Here is a 19726-nt window from a genome sequence, read left to right as displayed (position 1 = left end):
ACAAGAGAAATTGTTAACAAAAACAAATGAATCTAGACTACATCATGTTAACTTCATATATTGGAACATTATATACTAATATATATAATAAGAGAAAAAATAATTATTATATCGTCAGAATTATTTTCCTCAAGTACTCGAGGTTAAAAAATATACTCTCTTAGGATAGGACAATTTACTTCATCAGAATAGTGATACCTCATATTCCGCTAAACTTCGAAGTCACTCAACGACAATAAATAACACGAATTTTTTAAAAATGCAAGAAGAAGAAGAGTAGAAGATTAAAAAGATTGTGGTTGAAAAATGAGAGGAAACCCCTCTATTTATAGTCACAAAAGGAAGTATCAACAAGTGTTTTTTGTGTCTTATATGAAAATTCATGACCTTTCCAAGAAGTCACAACCCTTTGGATGAGAGGAAACCCTTTTATTTATAGTCAACAAAGGGTAGTATGAACAAGTGTTTTTTGTGTCTTATCTGAAAAGTCATGATCTTTTCAAGAAGTCACAACCCTTTGGAAAAATCATAACTTATTGAAAAAATCACAGCTCTTTGGAGAAGTCACAACCCTTTGAAAAAGTCACAACTCTTTGGAAAAGTCACAATTCATCGAAAAATCACAACCATTTGAAAAAAGTCACAACTTATCAAAAAAGTCACAACTCATCGAAAAAGTCACAATCTAAGTTAGGGATATTATAGTAATTTAACATTCAAGGTAGGAGTTCATGCTTTTAAGGTAATATAGAAGATAGATATGAGACATGAGATATGAGATGATGTCTTGATGATTAGTTACAACAATGTGCTATTCTGTAGCCTTAGTGAAACCCACTTATTGGAAAAGAAAAAAAAAAGAAAAATATTCATCTAGAGTGAGATTCTGAAAAGCAATGCAATGAATGAAAAGGATTTATTGTTTTTTATTTATCTATTTGCTTTAGACAGTACTGCTATATAGGTGGATTTTGAAAGTTGAAACAAAAATTGATTTTTGGTACAAGAGCTACCTTTGAAGGTAGTATAAATGAAGGACAAAATAATCATTTTTCTGTGCATTAAAAATTTATGTTACGTAATATGTATGAAGGACTAAAATAGTCCAACCCCCATGTAATAGGGATCAATTTGATCATTTTAAAGTCCACTGATTGTCGAGAAGCCAATTATCAACACAAAAGGTTTACACAAGAAACTCATATCCAAGTGTCTCTTAATTTGTCAATCCAGGACAATATGAGTGGCATAAGCTATTTCTTTAAGCATTCGTGAGGAAATTGGAGGACTACCGATTGATTGACCTCGGAAATGAAGATGATAGTTTGACGAGCTCTTATTTTCTCATGGGTGGACATGAAAGGGCTTCAATATAAGTTAAGGTCAAGTTAAAGGGCATACCACATATTTATGTATTATGCCCTAATTTTTATTGGCATAAATTAGTTATTTTTTATACACCTTTAGTAAAAAGAATATATATTTGCAAAGATGCAATCCATAAAACTGATGCATGCACCAGAAATTTAGTTACTTCCAAAAACTAAATACTCCTAAATATATACTTTTACTTACATAAAGAACAAAAGATATAAGCAAGGCATTACATTCTAATTACAAGAGTAGTCTAAAAGAATCTTCTTGCAATAGCTTGTGCATTACATGAACCATATTGTCAGCAATGTTGATTTATGAATGTTCATCCTACAAATAAAAGATAAATATAATTATATTTCGAAAAAGTAAGTTATAAAGTAAACGAAGTACATATTTAAAGAGCAAAAGAGGGTCGGAACCACATAATATTACTGGTTTTTGCAACTAATCGCATCACTAGAAGTTCACATTCTATAGAATGGATGGGGCAGAAAATTCAGCTAACAATAAAATTGCAAAAAAAGTTGTAAAAGTATCAAACCAAGAAAAGTATTTGGAAACAGAAAACATTAAAAACTTCCTCAAAAAGTTAAATATTTGCTCACACAAAGCTGCACCAAATACCACACGAGATACTCCTAGTAGAGAACTTTACTCAAAAGAAAAGAAAAAAAACTCCCAGTGGAGAATGTATCAATTCTCCGTTTGTCTTAAATCTAATTAAGTACTCTAAATAATAGTATCTAGTTTACAATTTAGGGTATGCTTGGGCTGTCCAAATACGAGTTTTCAGCCAAAATTGTCCCGTATCTTTGAGGGCAGGCTCAACTTGTTAGACGAACATTTACGCATACAACCAAGATAAGAATGACTTCCAGATATACGACTACAAAATAACAATGACTTCCAGAACTACAAAATAACAATGACTTGAAACTTTGCTACTGAACGTACCAAGACTTAATCAAGCAATTAAAAGACTCATTCTTGCTTACAACCAAGAAAGATAATTTTACACGAGTTAGATAAAGTTTACTTACCTAGTTTTTATCCATAAGACTTGTAGGACTTGCCTCGTCTGAACCTGTTGAATTATTAATGATGTTGAAAATTGCAGCAGGAAGTCCATTCTGTTAAACATGGTACAACTAAAGAATTTAGTTTGTGGTATAAAGGAAGGATATGAGAACGAGGAAGAAGCAGAGATAGTGAGAGTGACTATAGTAGTAATGTAGCATTTACTAGTTTAGCAGTTTATACTAAATAAATACCATGGAACTTTGCATATGGGATACTAATGCCATTACGCCCTCTTTTAACAATTTTTGCTCACGCACTAAACGAGTTTCCATGACTTCTCGACTTCTCCGCTCCTCCTCAAGCTGATTTTTTACTTCCATAAGCTTGCTTTCTAAACTCTCTCGTTTACACCGTTCTTCTTCTATCTCCTTTTGTTGTGCTTCCAGTTGCTCTTGAGTTTCATCTCTGGATCTCCAACTCGCTGGCTTAACTCCCGATCCTTGACCACGAACATACCCTGCTTTTTCTCTCATAATTTGCATAAATGCAGCATTAGCAATAAGGTCCACATCGGTACCCTCTTCAATTTCTTGAATTTGTTCAGCAACAACTTCTTTCACCTTATCCTACAAGCAAGTTATACAAGTTTTAACTTTCAAGATTTATTTAGACAGACTCATTCTAGGAATAAAGATAAGATTTTTCTATGTACATTCACTTCAGCAGAAGCATCATTAACCCAATGCCCGTTTGAGTTCACGTGAGTCATTTCCCAAAATTTCTGAGAGTTTGGCTCTTTTCCGGTGTTTGTGTCCCTCTACCAAAACAAATCAAATTAAGTTATTGATAAAAGAAAAATCAAAATCCATAAAATAAAATAAAGAAAGACATATCTCACCGCTTCAAATGATATTGCTTGGAAGGATTTTCTGCCGCAAATATGATTCACCTCTTGTTTTGCCTTGTTACTTTTATTTCTTTCACTCATTTTCTGCATTGATTTTGAGTCCATGAATTCAATTTTAATTATAAGAAGTAGAAAAAGAAAACAAAACAATATTATAAAGTTAAATCCATTGTACAACTGAATTACCTTAAAATCGTCAGAGTTGAAATATTCCACCAAGAATTTCCATTCAGCTTCACTAACCTGTGATGGCATGTTTTGCAACCTTACCTCTTTTGTAGCAAATTTCTTGAAATGATCATGTAGCCTACTACGGCGATATCGATATAAATTTTTAGCTGTTTGAAGGATAGTATCCCGATTATGTTGTATGTCCGGAAGCTGGAAGGTATCCTGCACTCAAAATAAAATTTAAGTGAGCTTAATTAAAATAGAACTTTGATTGTCTGTCAATAAACTGAGCGATGCTTGAGAGTCGAATGCTCTAAAGTTAGTTTATCAGTATACATTTTTGTATACTTTAATCCTTGTCTGATGTATAATTTAGTTCCCAATCTAAAACCATAATTCTGAACTCACTGTGTATTGAAACAAAAACTTTATAGATATTCTGCTAACACATTTTCGAACAGAACTGTGTATGGTTCACGAGCTTTGAAAGTGGATCAAACAGACTCTCCTATGAGTATGCTTTCAATTCTGACTTAAGTTGTTCCTTATTGCCACCATTACCTGATCTGCAAACCTTTCTTCATTTTTCAGTTCTGAGTTCTCTGAAGTAAATTTGCATCGGATATTTTTGAACAAATTAAAAATGTGACATGAAAGAATACTTTGTTTGGACAAAGATATAACAATTGTTTGATGAATTGCATTAATGATCCTCTGTTGCTGGAAAATGGATATGAAGTTCATTGTCGATATGAGAAACAAAACGTACTTTACTCATCCGGACTGCTTAAGGAAAGTATTGTTCTGAAATTATGTATTCAGTACCACTAGTCCGCAGAAACCATAAGAGCATACCTGCCACGAGTTGGTTGAGCGATGAACCTGTTGGATTTCATTAACCAAGCAGATTCGACGTTCAATATAGTTAGCTAGTACCAATCAAGAAATGGAAAAAAAGAAGAAGAAGAGATCAAGTTTGTGAGTGGTTGCCTAATCAGTAATCAGCAATCATTTCGGTTTACAATACCGGTAAATAATTGCTTCCAGAAATCTGATAGCTCTGTTTCTAGGATGGATCTTTTAAAGATGCAACGGATTTAGATGCAATCAATACCAAGAGAAAATCCAATCTCATAAAGATTATTATAATCAGTACTGTGCACAGAAAACTACCTGATGATAACATTACTACACTAACTTAAGTTGACGTGCATGCTAATCCAAAATGGCATGGAACAATATAAATGACATCAGCGAACTGGAGCAAAATAGAACTTGGATATGCTGTATTATTTCACGTTGATGTGGAAAAAACTAACTAATCAAAGCATACCATATGAATTTTGAAATTTGAGTCTGAAAAAAGGTTTTTGAGCCCAAAATAAAATAGACGGTAGCTTATTTGGATAGACTGAGTTCAACGAGGAATGATATTCCAAAATTTGAAAATGAAGGGCACAAAAAGTACTCCCTTTGTCCAACAATATTTGTCCACTATTGACTTTGTATACTTCTTAAGAAACTATAAACGGAAGGGTAATTTTACTATATCACCCTTTGAATATAATAAATACAATGTCTTGAAAAACATAATAAGGAAATGACTATAATTAATGATAAGGGTAAATTAGGAACTAAGTGTAAAATTATCCATTGATTTCATAAAGTGAACGAGGATTGTTGGACATCCCAAAATAGTATAGTGGACAACTATTGTTGAACGGACGGAGTAATAACTATCAGAGAACTATCCAACTTCAAGATGAAGAAGAGACAACCATCTAATAGAATTAAGAAGATGAAGAAACATATAAGAGCTAAACCTCACGTTTAACAAGTCAAAAAAAAATCAACAAGGTTAAAAAAACTCCAGTTCTTTGGAATTTTGACTATAGATAGTTTATAGATTGAAGATGGTTTTTCATTAACCTATCTTGTGCTTCAACATTATCTGCAACATAACTTTTATCTTGTAGTGGAGATGGTGCTGGGAAAATAGAAGATGAAGAGAATGGGTACATATAATGGTGAAGATGGTGGCTGGGAAAGAACATAGGGTGGTGGAGGCAGTGGCAAGGGGAGAGTAGGAAGAAAAAAAGAGAAACATTTAGAACAAAATCGACTTCATGCACGCTACTGTAAAAGCAAAGAAACAAGAAAATTAACCAACTAAATCCAAATCAAGAAGTTGAAATCTGCACCGGGAATTCAAGATTCTGAAATGTATGTTGCTTTGATGATCTGAGTATCCTATGGTTTTTTAGTCTCATTTTCATTCTCTTGTGTCAAGGGAGGTGTTCTCTATTTCGGTTTACCAAGTGTTTTGATTGAATTTTATATTTTTATTCATTCAAGGACCAAAAGGTTTTTTAAATTTAATCGAAAGAAAGCGAATTACCAGCATATGAGCAACAATCCTATCTTTTGCAAGATCAGCAACTCCCTTCCAATTCTTGACATCATGCCTAGCATTATGGAGAACTGTCACTGAGAGCTCAGTAACAAAATCTTTAGCTCCAGGACCTACTGCTACCATTCGATCTGGTGGGATAATTACCTTCAACTTTCCATTGACACTTTCCTTGAGTTTCTTTTGGATTGAAAGTCCCGTTGTCTTCCCCCTTCCCTTTCTTTTTTGCCCTTTAGCAATATACGAAAATATTTAAGTGTATATAAAAAAAAGATATACAAGCTAGAAACTTTGAAGGGAATGGTTTAATGAATGAATCAACTTACCTGGTGGTGGGGTTGCAATTACATCGGCAGTTCCAGCATTATTAGTATGCACATTTGTCATAATGATGAGCTGCAAGCCTGCAACATATTTAAAAAAATTACATTACAGGCAGAAAATAGAAATTAACAAATAAAAATGATGCTCAGAAATTGGGATAAACAAATAAAGTTACAAAGCAAGAAAATGAAGATATAAATGGAAACGTAGAAAATAGAAATTAATCATTTCAGCAAGGTGATGGAAAACGGAACTCCAATGAAGAAAGCAATAAAAATAGCAAAATTGGGCTTAAGACTAGTTGAAAAATCACAACCAACCATCATCCTCGTTTTCATCATACTCAACAGTATTTTCATCTGTTGCAGAATCATTGAAGTCATCCACATTTTCAAGATCAGACTCATTACAACTTCTAAGTCTACTTCTTATTGAGAGGTGTTTCAACACTCACTCCATAAATATCTTCTCTCTGTATTCTGATGACATCATCGACTCTACTTGAGGAATTGTTTCTCCCCTTACTTAGTCAATCAGTTGATGCGGTTTTCATATTTTTGTTTGAGAAGATCATACAAATTTCATGGTCTTACCCATAACATCGCATGTCATTTCTCATTTTGGCCATGTTTAACATAATACATTGTCTGCTTGCTAGCCTAGAATGGATGGATCATTAGAGTAATGGGGTCATTTACATCTACACATACGAATCCATATTCACCCCTTTTGTAACATCTACACATACGAATCCATATTCACCCCTGTTGTAACATCTACTTTAGAATAATATAATGGATTTACTGCTCAACTATTACTACAACAACAACATATGCAATGTAATCCCACAAGTGAGGTTTGGGGAGGGTAGGTGCACTTTGTGAGGATGCCTACATATAGAAGAAGATATATTTTGTTAGGGTTATGCTATGAAGTTGTCTCTTCATTTTCTTAGTTGCTTTTAAGACCAACTCTGGAACCTCCCTCCTTTCTTTCTTTTGTTTTTATTCTATGATGAACTCCTCTATCAATGAATGTGATTACCGTGTTCCATGTCAATCCGATTCCCCTTTGTTACAAACAGTCACTCGTACCAGTAAATGAAAGCAGGACTACTACATTGATCTATCCAGTTATCAGTAGCTAACTTTCCTGAATTACTATTTTGGATTATTAAACAGTACAAAGATTTGTATCTGTGTTGGGCTTCACTTGGATTATAGTTTCTTTCATATTATAACTGATTAACTGAACTGCTCCAAAACCCAATGCTCTGCTCCTGCAGTCAGGATTTCCACCTAGTAGGTGTTTAGGTTGACATTTTAGTTCTATGACTGGCTCTCAAACTCGGTTCGTTGAAATTATACTCAATTCGATATTGTAGAGAATAAATTCGTACAGCCATATGTATCTTTAGGGCACATAAGATTCTTAATAACATTGGCCTTTACTTTTAAAGATTTAACCTATAAGAACAAGTCTTAGAACTGTTGAATCTGGTTCTTTGGTTTTATTTCTTATCAAATTTTATCATCCGTGCCCTATGTTTCCCTTGAACAAGTAAGACTGATTGTACAGAAAAATGAACACCTTCTGATTTCAGAACCTTCGTTTCAATTAAACTAACAACACAATACGGTACAATAGGTAACAACTATCCAAACAAGCTGTAAGATTCTCAAAGCAATCACTTCTTAAAAAACAATTCTCAAGACAATCAAGATTCTCAATCCATCCGTTTTTAAAATAAGAAATCAAAACCAAAGGAGATTTCATCAAAACTTTTATGTCAATCAATGGTTCCCAATTGGCTTATTTCTTTTCAAATTCTAGTAATATTTACAAAAAAGGAAAAAAAAAACAAGGTGTAAAGAAAAAACAAATATTGAAGCCAATACATTACAAAAACATTTTAAGCAGTAGAAGCATCAGTGATTTCTACGTCCCAACATCTGATTGAACCTTGATAATTAAACTTATACCAGCAATTAGGGGGAATCTTAATAGCTCAGTTAATTGGTCACCTAAACTCCCACCTTGTTGCTGAGGTTCGATTCCCCATATTGTAATCCCCTACCCCAAATTTACGGGTTCACCCTCCAAATTTTCATTCACCAGTGATTTCATGAAATTTAGTACAGGGAAAATTGTTCTGTTTTCAAAGTATTATTTTCTGATGCAAAATGTACTAATGAATTCATGAAGACTGACAACAATTTCTCTCAAAAAACTAGTTGTACGAAACCCAGATTCAAATACCTTAAAACCCAAAACAAAATTAACCCTTTTCCTGAGCTTGAATCAAAGAAAAAAGGAACTTAACAGACTCATTTATGGATCAACAAATTAAAACGATAGCCAAATCATAGCAAGGAGACTAAATCATAAGTGATAACTCACCGGAATTTGGGCAATACACGGCAGAAGCAATCGAGCAGAAGAAAATGAGAGTAGAGATCAGTGGAACAATGAAAAGAGAAATTCCAAATATTTCGATAGCAACAACTCAATCAATCAAGTTGTTGTCATTTGGTAAAAATTAGGTAATGAGTAATATTATGGTTGTTGCCAAGGAGTTGTTGCCATTTGTAGAGGTGAATTTCGGAAGGGAAAGTGCACTATTATGAAAAGATACATCTAACTATAAATTTGATTGGTTTGACCCGTTGTTAACACTGATTCATTAAATTTTAAAATTTATAGGTCCAACATATATTTGCTCTGTCCCTACTTATTTGTCTCTTTTGAATTGACACATCTATTAAGAAAACAATAATTGACTTAATGAGTTTACTATTTTACTTCTATTATTAATTAGGGAAAATAGTCTGAAAAATATTCTAACTTTAACCGAAATTGTTGTTACGATACCAAACTTTATGGAGAACATTTTACTCCTGCACTAATTAATAGTGTATTTTAAAGGTATATATGTGCTCACGTGGATACATTACTATTTATAATGATGCAATTTTTATGATGTCTACGTGGGCATATATATACCTTTAAAATACACTATTAAATAGTGCAGGGGGTAAAAGGTCCTTTCCAAAGTTCGGTATTGTTACAACAATTTCGGTCAAAGTTTGGATATATTTCAGACATTTTTCCCTATTAATTATGAAGTGAATGAATTACAAACTTAAGATTTTTAAGAATTTCTACCTTTTTCAAAATAATTAATTGAGGATATAATTTGTAAAAAAAATTGTCTTTTTTTTATTTGTCAAAATGGACAAGTAATTAGGGACAACTAAAAAAGGAAAACTGGACAAGTAATTAGGGACAGTGAGAGTACTAGTTTTAAATTATAATATACACATTTGATTTAATTATATAAAAAATTTACCGTGCTAATTTTTTTTTAGGAAATTTCAATGTTACACACTTGAAAATTTTGAAAGATTAAAGCAAGCAAATAAAAGAAAAATTGATTGAAACACCAAAAATGTTATCGATAACCACTTTGAGGGGTGTTATAACAAAAATAAGATATATATAAGATTTAAATTTTTATCTTCGCTTACAGAGGTGCACCCAATCATCATCGTATTATTATATGTTACCTTTAACGTCGGTTCACACCTCTATAGCTAAATATTTTTTTAAAAATATAACACTACTATTTATAATCTAGAGAGGGGAGCATGGGTTCATGTGAACCCACGGAACCCCTCTAGATATGCCTCTGGCCATTTGTTTATATTCAAAATACCTCAAGTATCCATATTTTTTTAGTTTTTTATCTGAATTGTCATGTGTTGGTGTTTGGCAAAATACATAAATGTGTCCTTTAACATGGTCTCATCTAGGGCATATGTCTTCTAATTTTTTGTGTGCACAAGTAGACACTTAAACTTGTATAGAATTGAATAAGTAGACACACGTCCATCCTACATGGCATCCTACGTGGCAATTTGTGTCCTACATGGCATCCTACGTGTATTATATCATGTAGGATATTTGTGTCTATTTGTTCAATTTTATACAAGTTTAAATGTCTACTTGTGCACACCCAAAGTTGGAAGGCAATAGATATATGTCTGTTAAGGTCAAGTTAAAGGGTATATTTATGTATTATGTCTTTATGTTTTATTGCTTGAACTATCACCAATCACCATTACATAAAGGCAATATTGGCATAATACATATATTGGACCCTAAACTTGGCCTAAAAAAATTAATCATTTCTTTAAATTTTTTCAATAGAGGAAGTCACAACAGTCTCTGAACATAAGAGCTTATCTCAATCACAACAACTTCCAAATGATAATGCAATAGCCAAAACCTACCATCTACACATTTTGAGCATATATTGCTTTAGGACAGGATCATTTGCCTAGTTGTTTAACTTTATACAAGCTTAATTTGTCTACTTGTGCACACCAGAGTTAAAGGACATAGATGTTAACCAAAGTCAAGTTAAAAGACATATTTATGTAAGGCAAAATACATATATTGGACCCTAAACTTGGCTTCAAATTTTAACTTTGACCTCCAACTTTCATAGTGCACAAATAGGCACTTTAACTTGTATAAAGTAGAACAAGTAAACACACGAGTCCTACATGGCACAATACACGTAGGACACCACGTAGGACAAAAAATGACATGTAGGATGCCATGTAGGACATGTGTGTCTATTTGTTCTATTTTATACAAGTTAAAGTGCCTATTTGTGCACTATGAAAGTTGAAGGTCAAAGTTAAAATTTGAAGCCAAGTTTAGGGTCCAATATATGTATTTTGCCTTACATAAATATGTCTTTTAACTTGACTTTGGTTAACATCTATGTCCTTTAACTCTGGTGTGCACAAGTAGACAAATTAAGCTTGTATAAAGTTAAACAACTAGGCAAATGATCCTGTCCTAAAGCAATATATGCTCAAAATGTGTAGATGGTAGGTTTTGGCTATTGCATTATCATTTGGAAGTTGTTGTGATTGAGATAAGCTCTTATGTTCAGAGACTGTTGTGACTTCCTCTATTACTTTTTTTTCTTTAGTTTCTCAAAATAGTATTGTAGTATTTGGTTAACTGCGTCTTGGGATGTATTGGAGTCTACTATTCGATTTTGATTATCTAAATACTAAATACACATATTCGATCAATTTGTCTATAAAATAAATTACGTATAAAAATTATTTTCGGAGTTTTGGGACGAGGAAGAAAGGACTAAGATTTTTTAATTTCTTTATTATTTAATTGATAAATTAATATTTATTATTTAAAGGGTGTTTTGAGATTCAACCTTGTGATGTTGGAATAATAAGAGCTTTCAAGATGTATTATCGCAACAAATTTTATCGTATGATATTTGAAGGCTATGAAGTGGGAAAAACTGATCTAGAAAAGATTAATATTTTGGATGCTATCAATTTTGCAATTCCAGTTTGGATGACAAATGTTCAAGAGACAATAGCAAATTGTTTTAGATGCTGCAAAATTTGTTCAAAAGATGAAATCTCAGAGAATTTGAATAAACTCACATGTGAAAACGTCATTCATGAACTTGAGGTCATGATTAATGGTCTCGATTACCGCAATAAAATGGACGTCAATAAAACCTATTGGATTACCAAGGTGAAAATGATACATATTCAGAGGTTCAAAGCTTAGAAGAAATTGTGGATACCGTCGAAAATAAATAAATTTGATGATGAACTTGAAGATGATGCAATATCTTTGGAACCAGTTATGCGTAAGGAAACACTTATCGCATCTAGAACTCTTCACAATTTTATGGTGCAGTTTGAAAAGACAACACCAAAACTTTTGGATGCAATAAGAAAAGTTTGAGAAGAATTTCGACTAGATTTAAAGTTTAACAAAACACAACATAATCATATTTTCACTAAATTGTCTTAGATATATTGTACTTTTAAAGAATTACTAATTTATAATATTAATCGAACCATATATTTATATAGGGGTCTTTTGAAAATATATTATATCTTATTATCTTATCAAAATGAGTGATTTTTTTCATTGGCCAAGTCGAGAACGGAGGAAAATATGATCTTAAAGAGATTATTAATTTACCAATTATTAAACATATGCATTACATATATAATCAAGAAGAAAAGTAAATAGATCTTTGTTATCAAGTTACCCAAAGACCAGCAAATTGGAGGGGACCTATTCTATGATATCCTCATTGTAGATAAACCAAACAATAAAATTATTTTCTTTTAGCAACTATGCACTATATGTTTGACACTTTCATGTGAATGTTATTACAGAATAACACACACATTTATAAACCATACACTTGGGCATTTAAGTCAAAGTTGGCTTTGCATAAAATAACTAATTAACTTATGTCCGGTAAGGTTCCCTAAAATACAAGTTTTGTTTTATATCAAAAGAGTTCCCATTCTTGCCTGTTGCTGAAGGTTTTCAATTTTGTCTTCCCTTCTTCAGGCGTTGCTTGCTCGTTCCATGCCTTTTTGCATCTTTCTTCATTCGTCGATCAACAAGAACTTTCCCCCTGCCAACCTTCACTTGAACGCCCTTCTTTGCCACTACGTATTCCATTTCTGGTCTTTTAGGTGTTGCCTTCTTGTATAGCTGTTCAATCATTCTACTCTTTGAGCGATCAGATACATCTGCTTGGTCTGATATCGAGTTAGCTTTCTTTCGAATCTTGTCCAGCTTTCTCTGAGCAGCCCTTTTCTTTCGTGCTTTGGCTTCTGCTACCTTCTTTGCAGGACATGCATTGATTTCTTTAAACTGAGCTCTTATTGCAGCAATCTCCTCTTTCGTCACAGGCATTATCAGCTGTCGATGCCTCTTCTCCTCCTCAACAAACCAATATGGCAACCCCTCATCGTCAAACATATACTTATTGTAACCATCATCCATATTTGACTCTCTCTGCCTTTTCAAAATCAATTTCTTTGCTACAGACAATATTTCAGCCTTTCTGTCGATATCATCACCTGATTCATCAGATGACGAATCACTTGAATCTGTAGGTGGTACAGGAACAATCACAAAATCGTTTGGTGTCTCAGATGATGGGACTTGGAGCAAACCATCCATTCTTTTCTTTGTCAGGATTGGAGCAAGCAATTCGCTAGTTGTCTGTGTCTTAGATATTGGGGCCATTTCTCCTACTAGGTTTATTAGCATTTCATCTTCGCTGTTATACTTGTCCAACATGTCTTGCTCTTCTGGCTCAACAAAAACATCTTGAGTAAACCACGTTTTTGCAACCTCCTCTTCAGATGGAGCGGTTTCTAGAGGTATGATTAGAGGATTCACTTGATCCTCTCCCATATCACTGTCAGAGTCTTGAGCAGAATGAGTCATACCATCTTCGTCACCAAGCTGAACATAGACTAAACAGTCTCAGTTATAGAGATAGAGAAAGAGTGAAAGAAGGATACATCACATCTAGTTCTTACGGGTCAATTTTGAGCTAAATCCAACCATTAGTTCGGCTGATTCGGTTTTTTGCCCAAATTTTGACCCATCAATGAATATATTTTCATTCCAGACTGTACACAGAGTTAAAAATTACTATACCTCCAAGAGTTTACAATCACCCAAGTAGGAAATTCTGGATCGTTTTGATTTTCTTTCCCCTCGAGCCATACACCTTTTGTTGTGGTCCTCAAGCAACCTCTCTATTTCGTCGTCACGTCTGAAATTTTAAATGAACCAGTTCCAATAGTAGTAAAAAGTCAAATAATAGTTTTTTGATACAGATCCACTAAACTGTCTGGTTACCTTATGCGCTCTTCTTCGGAGTCCATATCGGTAGATGCATTCTCTGGGGCTTCCAGGTCACTTCCGTCATCTTCGCTATTTACTTCAGCAGTTCCATCATCACATTCATTGTCATCAACAACTACTACATCTCTCTTGCTCTGAAATATATGGCCCAGATACTCAGCTTAACAGCAAAGTAGAATTTAAAAAGACAAAGTAAATGATGATTTAATTCATGTTAAGACCACTAAACGAAATAGGCTAACATGTAAAAGCAGGTCTATCCTCCATTTTGGATATAATACATTAAAAACAATTTATTGTTCTGTTTTTCATTAAGTAATAAATTTCACTAAAAGAAGGGCAAAAAAATATGCCCGTAAAAGAAGTACACAAGAAGACAGAAACCTTATCAAAAAAATGGTTTTATACAAAAAAAACATGCAATATTATAGAACCTCATGGGTGCACCAAAACAAAACAATGTAAAAAATGCTACACCTCAAGATCTTTCTCTACTCTGTAAAAACCTCTCATATTACTCCCTCTCCAAACAACCTACATGAGTGCTAGCACACCAACATATCAAGCCCTGCTCCATTTTTAGAGAAAACTCAACTAAACATAGTTTCCTTCATAGTCCCGACATCACCCTCCCAAGTACAAACCACCTCAGAATTTCTCAAAAGTAGAACGCTATCCCACAATGTAAAAAGGAGGTGATCCACATTATCCCCAGAGTCTTAAAGGTTCCTAAACCGCAAGTCCCACTGCACATCTCCCCTTGTAAACTCCACAATCGACCACTGGACTAGCATCTCCCTTTGGTATGAAATTATATACATGTTCGGACATGTCATTCTTAGGGCTCATTTGGTTGGAGAACAAGTTATCCTGGGATAAGTCATCCCAGGATTGTCTCAATGTGGGATAAAAATAAGACAACAATCCCGGGATAACTAATCCCAGGATAAGTTATCCCTCGACTATATTCCAACCAAACATGGGATAAACTCATCCTAAAATTAATCTCGGGATGAGTTATCCCTTATCCCTAGTACACAATGAGTGCTTAATGTGTTGTTCCCACACCACCTATGTCCCCAAAAACTCACCCTACTCCCATCACCCATCAATAATGAAATGTTCCCATAAACCTCTTTCCACCCCTTTAAGCTCTTTCAAACCTTTAACCACAAATGTCTCTGCTACGGGTGGATGATAAGGGTTGCATTTTCTATGAAGTAGCAAACTAAGCAGAGTGAAGTGGGCATACCTTGATCAATGTTAGAGAAAACAGCTCCGGATCAGCAAAACCATCTTCAGTTGCATCGGACTGCATCCCCAACACCTCACGTGCTTTATCCTGCAGTTAAAGAAGGACGGGAAGTAAGCTAATGATAACAGCAGTAGGAACTAAGTCACAAACAATGATCAAAGTTTCAACATCTACATGACAACGAACCAAAAGATTCGCAAGAGATGCATATTAGATTCAGAAACAAAAGAGTTCAAGCGGTAGCACCAATACAGAATATTGATTTAGAAAGGCAGAACAACAAAGGACCCACGTCTGCTTCTTCCTTTTTTAAGATCAAAATGAAGATGGGGAGATGGGGGGGGGGGGGGGAAAAACCATTTAGAAGCCTGACGCAAAATGAAGATGGGTAGGGGGGAGCAAAGCAACTAGAAGCCCTGGAAGACAAATCATTTGCATTGGAACAAAAAGAGACCAAATAGACAGCAATGGATACAACAAAATCCATAGCTAATCAAGATATAGCTGATTAATAGAAGCAAAACGCAAGCAGTATTTTAGCTGAAAATAGCTTGGAATAAGTTTTCTTAGGCAATTTGACAGTGATAAAAAGGCAATCAGAATAGAAATTACAGCTGATCTGCTGAACTACAAAGTTGTCAGTTTGTGATTTGACAAGTAAGGTAAACTGGGCAGAAATATTGCTGACAAAGATGCTTAAGGGAGCAGTTAGAAGATAAACTGGAAACCATAAAACCAAATTCATTCAAGAGAACAAACAAAACATATAAGTATATTTGCATTTCGGTTTTTTTGTTCTCTCTATGATTATCCTAAAACCAAGTATCACAATTCAAGGGTCGCATTATGAACTTAGAGTAGAAAAAAGGATACCAACACAGAATTAGAAAGAGGAAGGTAAAGCATAGCCATTAACCTTGGCTTGTCTTTTAGCTATAACCCTTTTTTCTCTTCTCGTCTTTCTCAATTCAGTTTCCTTCAACTCTTCCATTTCTTTTACAAGTCTTGTATCTTCATCCTCTTCTCTCTCACATTCAATTACTACTTTTGGATTACTAATGGTCTCTGAAGGAGCCAAAGCTTTCCTCATAAGCTTACGCCACCTACAAGTCAAAGGATATTCATACAAAACTGATAAGAAAGATATCATGTCCTCTCTTACTGACAGATAAAAACCTAAACAGTTTAGATCCCATTAACAGGTCTACGACATGCTTTTCAAATGCAAACACCAAAGTCTAAGAAGTTTCTTGTTCCGTACTTTGAAAGATGTTTGAGATCTTGCTCCCCCAGAACACGCAAGTCCTCACATAGTGTTCTAACCTGGTCCAAAATTGAACTGTAAGGCAACAGATGAAATAAAGACCACAAAGGATGCTTCTGACAAATATAAAAAACACCATTTATCAGAGTTATACCTCTTCTGTCGTCAGAGGATGATCTCTCATTGGCAAAGAAGCAGGATCATCAAACTTTATCGAAGTAACTGAGCCAAGGCTCTTGATATCAGACCACACAAAATCGGCAGCAGAACAGTCCTTCCTTAAGACCGTCTCCCCATCTTCATACCTGCAACATTGGTTTTAGTTGGATACAAAATAGATATAGAAGAATACACTCATGTTAATGCAAATAGGATAACAAATAGAAACTAGTTAAGATTATAGGTTCGTGGCAAATCATCAGATCAAAGTGAACTAGAATACAAGAAACCAAATAAAAGGAATCATATGTCCTCCTCTGACACAAGATGACAACACCACTGCTCATCAGCTCTGAATAGGTTTTTAAGGCATCCAAGAGGTCTAAAGCATGAACAACATTTGTTTTCACAAACGGCCAACGTGAAGTCTTTGGCATGGACAAAAGGTGAATAATGTGCATAAGCATAAAAAAACATTATTGATAGATGATTTACCCATCCCGGTGTCTCTTCTGCTTCGTCGCTCTGAGAACATCGACCACCTATTCAAACATACACAAGGTAATTTTATTGAGGGTCTATACTGCAAGTGCCAACAAGAGGATAAAGAGAGAGAGAAGGTAGAAAAGCAAAATTTCAGTACCTTGAGAGGTTCTTTACCACCTTGAAAGAGGTGCTTTATATCAAGAAGGCGAGGATCAATCTTAGCAGGGGCCTTATATTTAAAACCAATAAGATATATTTCGGCAGATTCTGAACGACTTGCTAAAGGTTTCTCCACTTCAACTTTCTCAAAAAGCTGGCAATCAAATGCAAAGGTGATATAGTTCATTTGATCCATATAATCCCTAAAAGTGATATTGAAAGGAAGGAAATACCTGTCTTAGACAATAAAGAACTGCAGTATAGTCTTGAGATCTAAAAACCTAAAAGTATATAGAAAATCAGTACGCTAGATAACGTTTGTTCCATCTTTTATGCAGCAATGCAATCAAATGAATGGAATAACAGTAGGAAGGTCAACAAGAAAACATCAACTCTACACGAACAGCTTAGAGGGAAAGGCAACACAATGAAAAAAAATAATACTCCTACTAACAAATACTCTACAAACTAGTGTCATGACCCACCACGTCATCATGCCACTTAGGCGCCACATGACATAGAGTTCATCTCCTCCCCCACCCACTCGAAAGAAAAGACAAACATGTGTATGTATCAGAGAATAGTAAAGTAACAACTTAGACATAAATTTCTCCACCCACCCAAAAATAAACAAACAAATAGTTTAATAAAGCTTACCTCCACCCATCCCAAAACACATATACAATACACATATAACATATTATTAAGTACACAGAGGAATGTAGTAAACAAGACAACAAGCTTTCCTACTCCCCACCAACCCAATAAAACAAAACAAAAAAGACAAAAGAAGAGATAAAATAAGAGTGGGAAAAAGTTGCAAGGATAAAGTAACATCCACTATGTTGTTAAAATAATTAAGACCTATGACTATTTGTATTTATTGGCATGTGTGAATACTAAAGCAGCAACTATATTTTATACTACATATATAAAAAAGTGATTTTGATAACACATACATATGAATATGATAATCAAACATGTACCTTGGTAACAAAAGTGCCATTAGGAAGCAAAAATTGTGTAGCAAGCTTAACAGAATCAATGACGAGAGAACTCTGCACAGTAGCCTCCATAGCCCAAGCACCACCCATATTAGGAGACCCATCATGAAGGATCAAATCAAACCCACTACAACCTTTTTCAGCAATTATTCTTTTAATGGTGGATATACATTTTGCAGTAGTAATATCTTCCTGTACAGCAATTGCACCGCCAATTGGCTTGATTGGAACAATATCAACGCCAATAACAAGGCTGCTGACGGGTGTTTTACTGACAGCGACTTGCATCCAACCTCCGGGAGCTGCACAAAGATCGAGAACCGATTGAGATGAAGTGAGAAAGGAGAATTTGGAATTTAATTGAATCAGCTTAAATGCAGCCCTTGAACGGTATCTCGATTCTCTTGCTAGGTGGTAAAACTTGTCTCTTCGATCTCTCCCTTTCAATTTCCCCATCTCTTAACACTGACACACTGTAAACCTTAACCTTATTAGGGTTTATTTATCCTTTTTTTTTTTTTTTTTTTTTTTTTTTTGGGTTTTCGGTTTGAATTTTAACCTTATTAGGGTTTATTTATCCTTTTTTTTTTTTTTTTTTTTTTCATTCGGTGTTCGACGTTCATATTGGAGCCCGATTAAATCTCCAGTGCGTATTACAGGGCCCATTGAGAGGTGACACTCTCAACATGATTTTCTCCATATCCATGGCTCGAACCCAAGACCCGAGACCCGAGACCCGATCTGATTAAAAGGTCCTACCACTGCACAACTCTACTCTACTTTCACATAACACTTTATTAACGGTATTGTCAGTGGCAGTTACCTTGCTAGGGTTAGGGTTTATTTATCCCCTCTCTACTATCACACGACACAAAAAAATATAAATACTAGTGAAAATCATTTTCACCCCAATTTTGCTTTAAAAATCAGACTCATTCTTCAACTTTTTTTATTACTTTCTTTAAAAATCATGAAATTTGTTTTTTTTGAATTCATGTAACAAATTTTTCATAAAAGGATAAACATTATTTTGGGAAAATTAGCAATTAAGTCATAATAACTAATTTAATTAGTCAAAGTAACAACACTTTAAAATATTAATTTAAAATGGCAGGATGACAATATTTTGATAAAATAATATGTATTCAGATTTTAGTATTTTAAATTAATTTTATTTATGGTAAGAGTCCATTGGACCAAAATATACACCAATAGGCGTTTAAAGTTAAAAAAAAAAAAACTAATACCATTAAAGTTTTTTCAACAAAGTTCACGTTTCTTCCCCAAATTTCAATTTTTTACCTCACATTTCACGTTGCAAGTTCACGTTTCTTCCCCAAATTCAAGTTTTTTCAAGGATTTTTGTTTATTGTTAAACGAAATCTCTTTATTAATTCAAGAAGATTTCTCGGTTGGCAAGGTAATTTCCATCATCCATTTTGATTTTTTT

At 34.1% G+C, this 19726-nt stretch overlaps 2 protein-coding genes across 3 annotated transcripts; both read right to left on the bottom strand.

Moving 5' to 3' along the window:
* Nucleotides 1–1462: 1462 nt before the first annotated feature.
* On the bottom strand, nucleotides 1463–8786 carry LOC102581275 (uncharacterized). Of its 2 annotated transcripts, XM_006363525.2 has the most exons (10): nucleotides 8610–8786; nucleotides 6212–6289; nucleotides 5874–6115; nucleotides 4331–4357; nucleotides 3491–3697; nucleotides 3296–3388; nucleotides 3110–3214; nucleotides 2649–3023; nucleotides 2418–2507; nucleotides 1463–1704 (listed from the first exon to the last, which is right to left on the bottom strand). In XM_006363525.2, exons 2-9 carry the CDS (start codon nucleotides 6270–6272, stop codon nucleotides 2418–2420), a joined length of 1200 nt encoding a protein of 399 aa, XP_006363587.1. In that variant the 5' UTR covers nucleotides 6273–6289; nucleotides 8610–8786; the 3' UTR covers nucleotides 1463–1704. The 2 variants fall into 2 exon arrangements, with proteins under 2 accessions (XP_006363587.1, XP_006363588.1); XM_006363526.2 differs by lacking the exon at nucleotides 4331–4357 and having other exon boundaries at nucleotides 8610–8785.
* A 3594-nt stretch (nucleotides 8787–12380) lies between these two features.
* Nucleotides 12381–18767, bottom strand: LOC102580936 (putative rRNA methyltransferase). Its single transcript, XM_006363524.2, has 11 exons — nucleotides 18259–18767; nucleotides 17506–17553; nucleotides 17271–17426; nucleotides 17123–17169; nucleotides 16623–16773; nucleotides 16466–16527; nucleotides 16121–16307; nucleotides 15202–15291; nucleotides 13944–14083; nucleotides 13740–13857; nucleotides 12381–13541 (listed from the first exon to the last, which is right to left on the bottom strand). Exons 1-11 carry the CDS (start codon nucleotides 18730–18732, stop codon nucleotides 12609–12611), a joined length of 2406 nt encoding a protein of 801 aa, XP_006363586.1. The 5' UTR covers nucleotides 18733–18767; the 3' UTR covers nucleotides 12381–12608.
* Nucleotides 18768–19726: the final 959 nt, after the last annotated feature.

This window comes from Solanum tuberosum, unplaced genomic scaffold, assembly GCF_000226075.1.
Source record: "Solanum tuberosum cultivar DM 1-3 516 R44 unplaced genomic scaffold, SolTub_3.0 scf00430, whole genome shotgun sequence".
In the NCBI taxonomy this organism is placed as follows: Eukaryota; Viridiplantae; Streptophyta; class Magnoliopsida; order Solanales; family Solanaceae; genus Solanum; species Solanum tuberosum.
Note: the sequence above shows the minus strand (reverse complement) of the source record. Positions and strands in the feature narration are given on the sequence as shown.

Coding starts and splice junctions, on each gene's coding strand:
- LOC102580936 (XM_006363524.2), bottom strand. CDS start 18,732: ATGGGGAAATTGAAAGGGAGAGATCGAAGAGACAAGTTTTACCACCTA. Junction 17,170..17,270: donor GTGGTAAAGAACCTCTCAAG/GTACTGAAATTT, acceptor ATGTTTGAATAG/GTGGTCGATGTTCTCAGAGC. Junction 13,542..13,739: donor GTGATTGTAAACTCTTGGAG/GTATAGTAATTT, acceptor GTCTATGTTCAG/CTTGGTGACGAAGATGGTAT.
- LOC102581275 (XM_006363525.2), bottom strand. CDS start 6,272: ATGACAAATGTGCATACTAATAATGCTGGAACTGCCGATGTAATTGCA. Junction 4,358..5,873: donor GGATTGTTGCTCATATGCTG/GTAATTCGCTTT, acceptor GAAATCCAACAG/GTTCATCGCTCAACCAACTC. Junction 3,215..3,295: donor AAGCAATATCATTTGAAGCG/GTGAGATATGTC, acceptor TTGTTTTGGTAG/AGGGACACAAACACCGGAAA.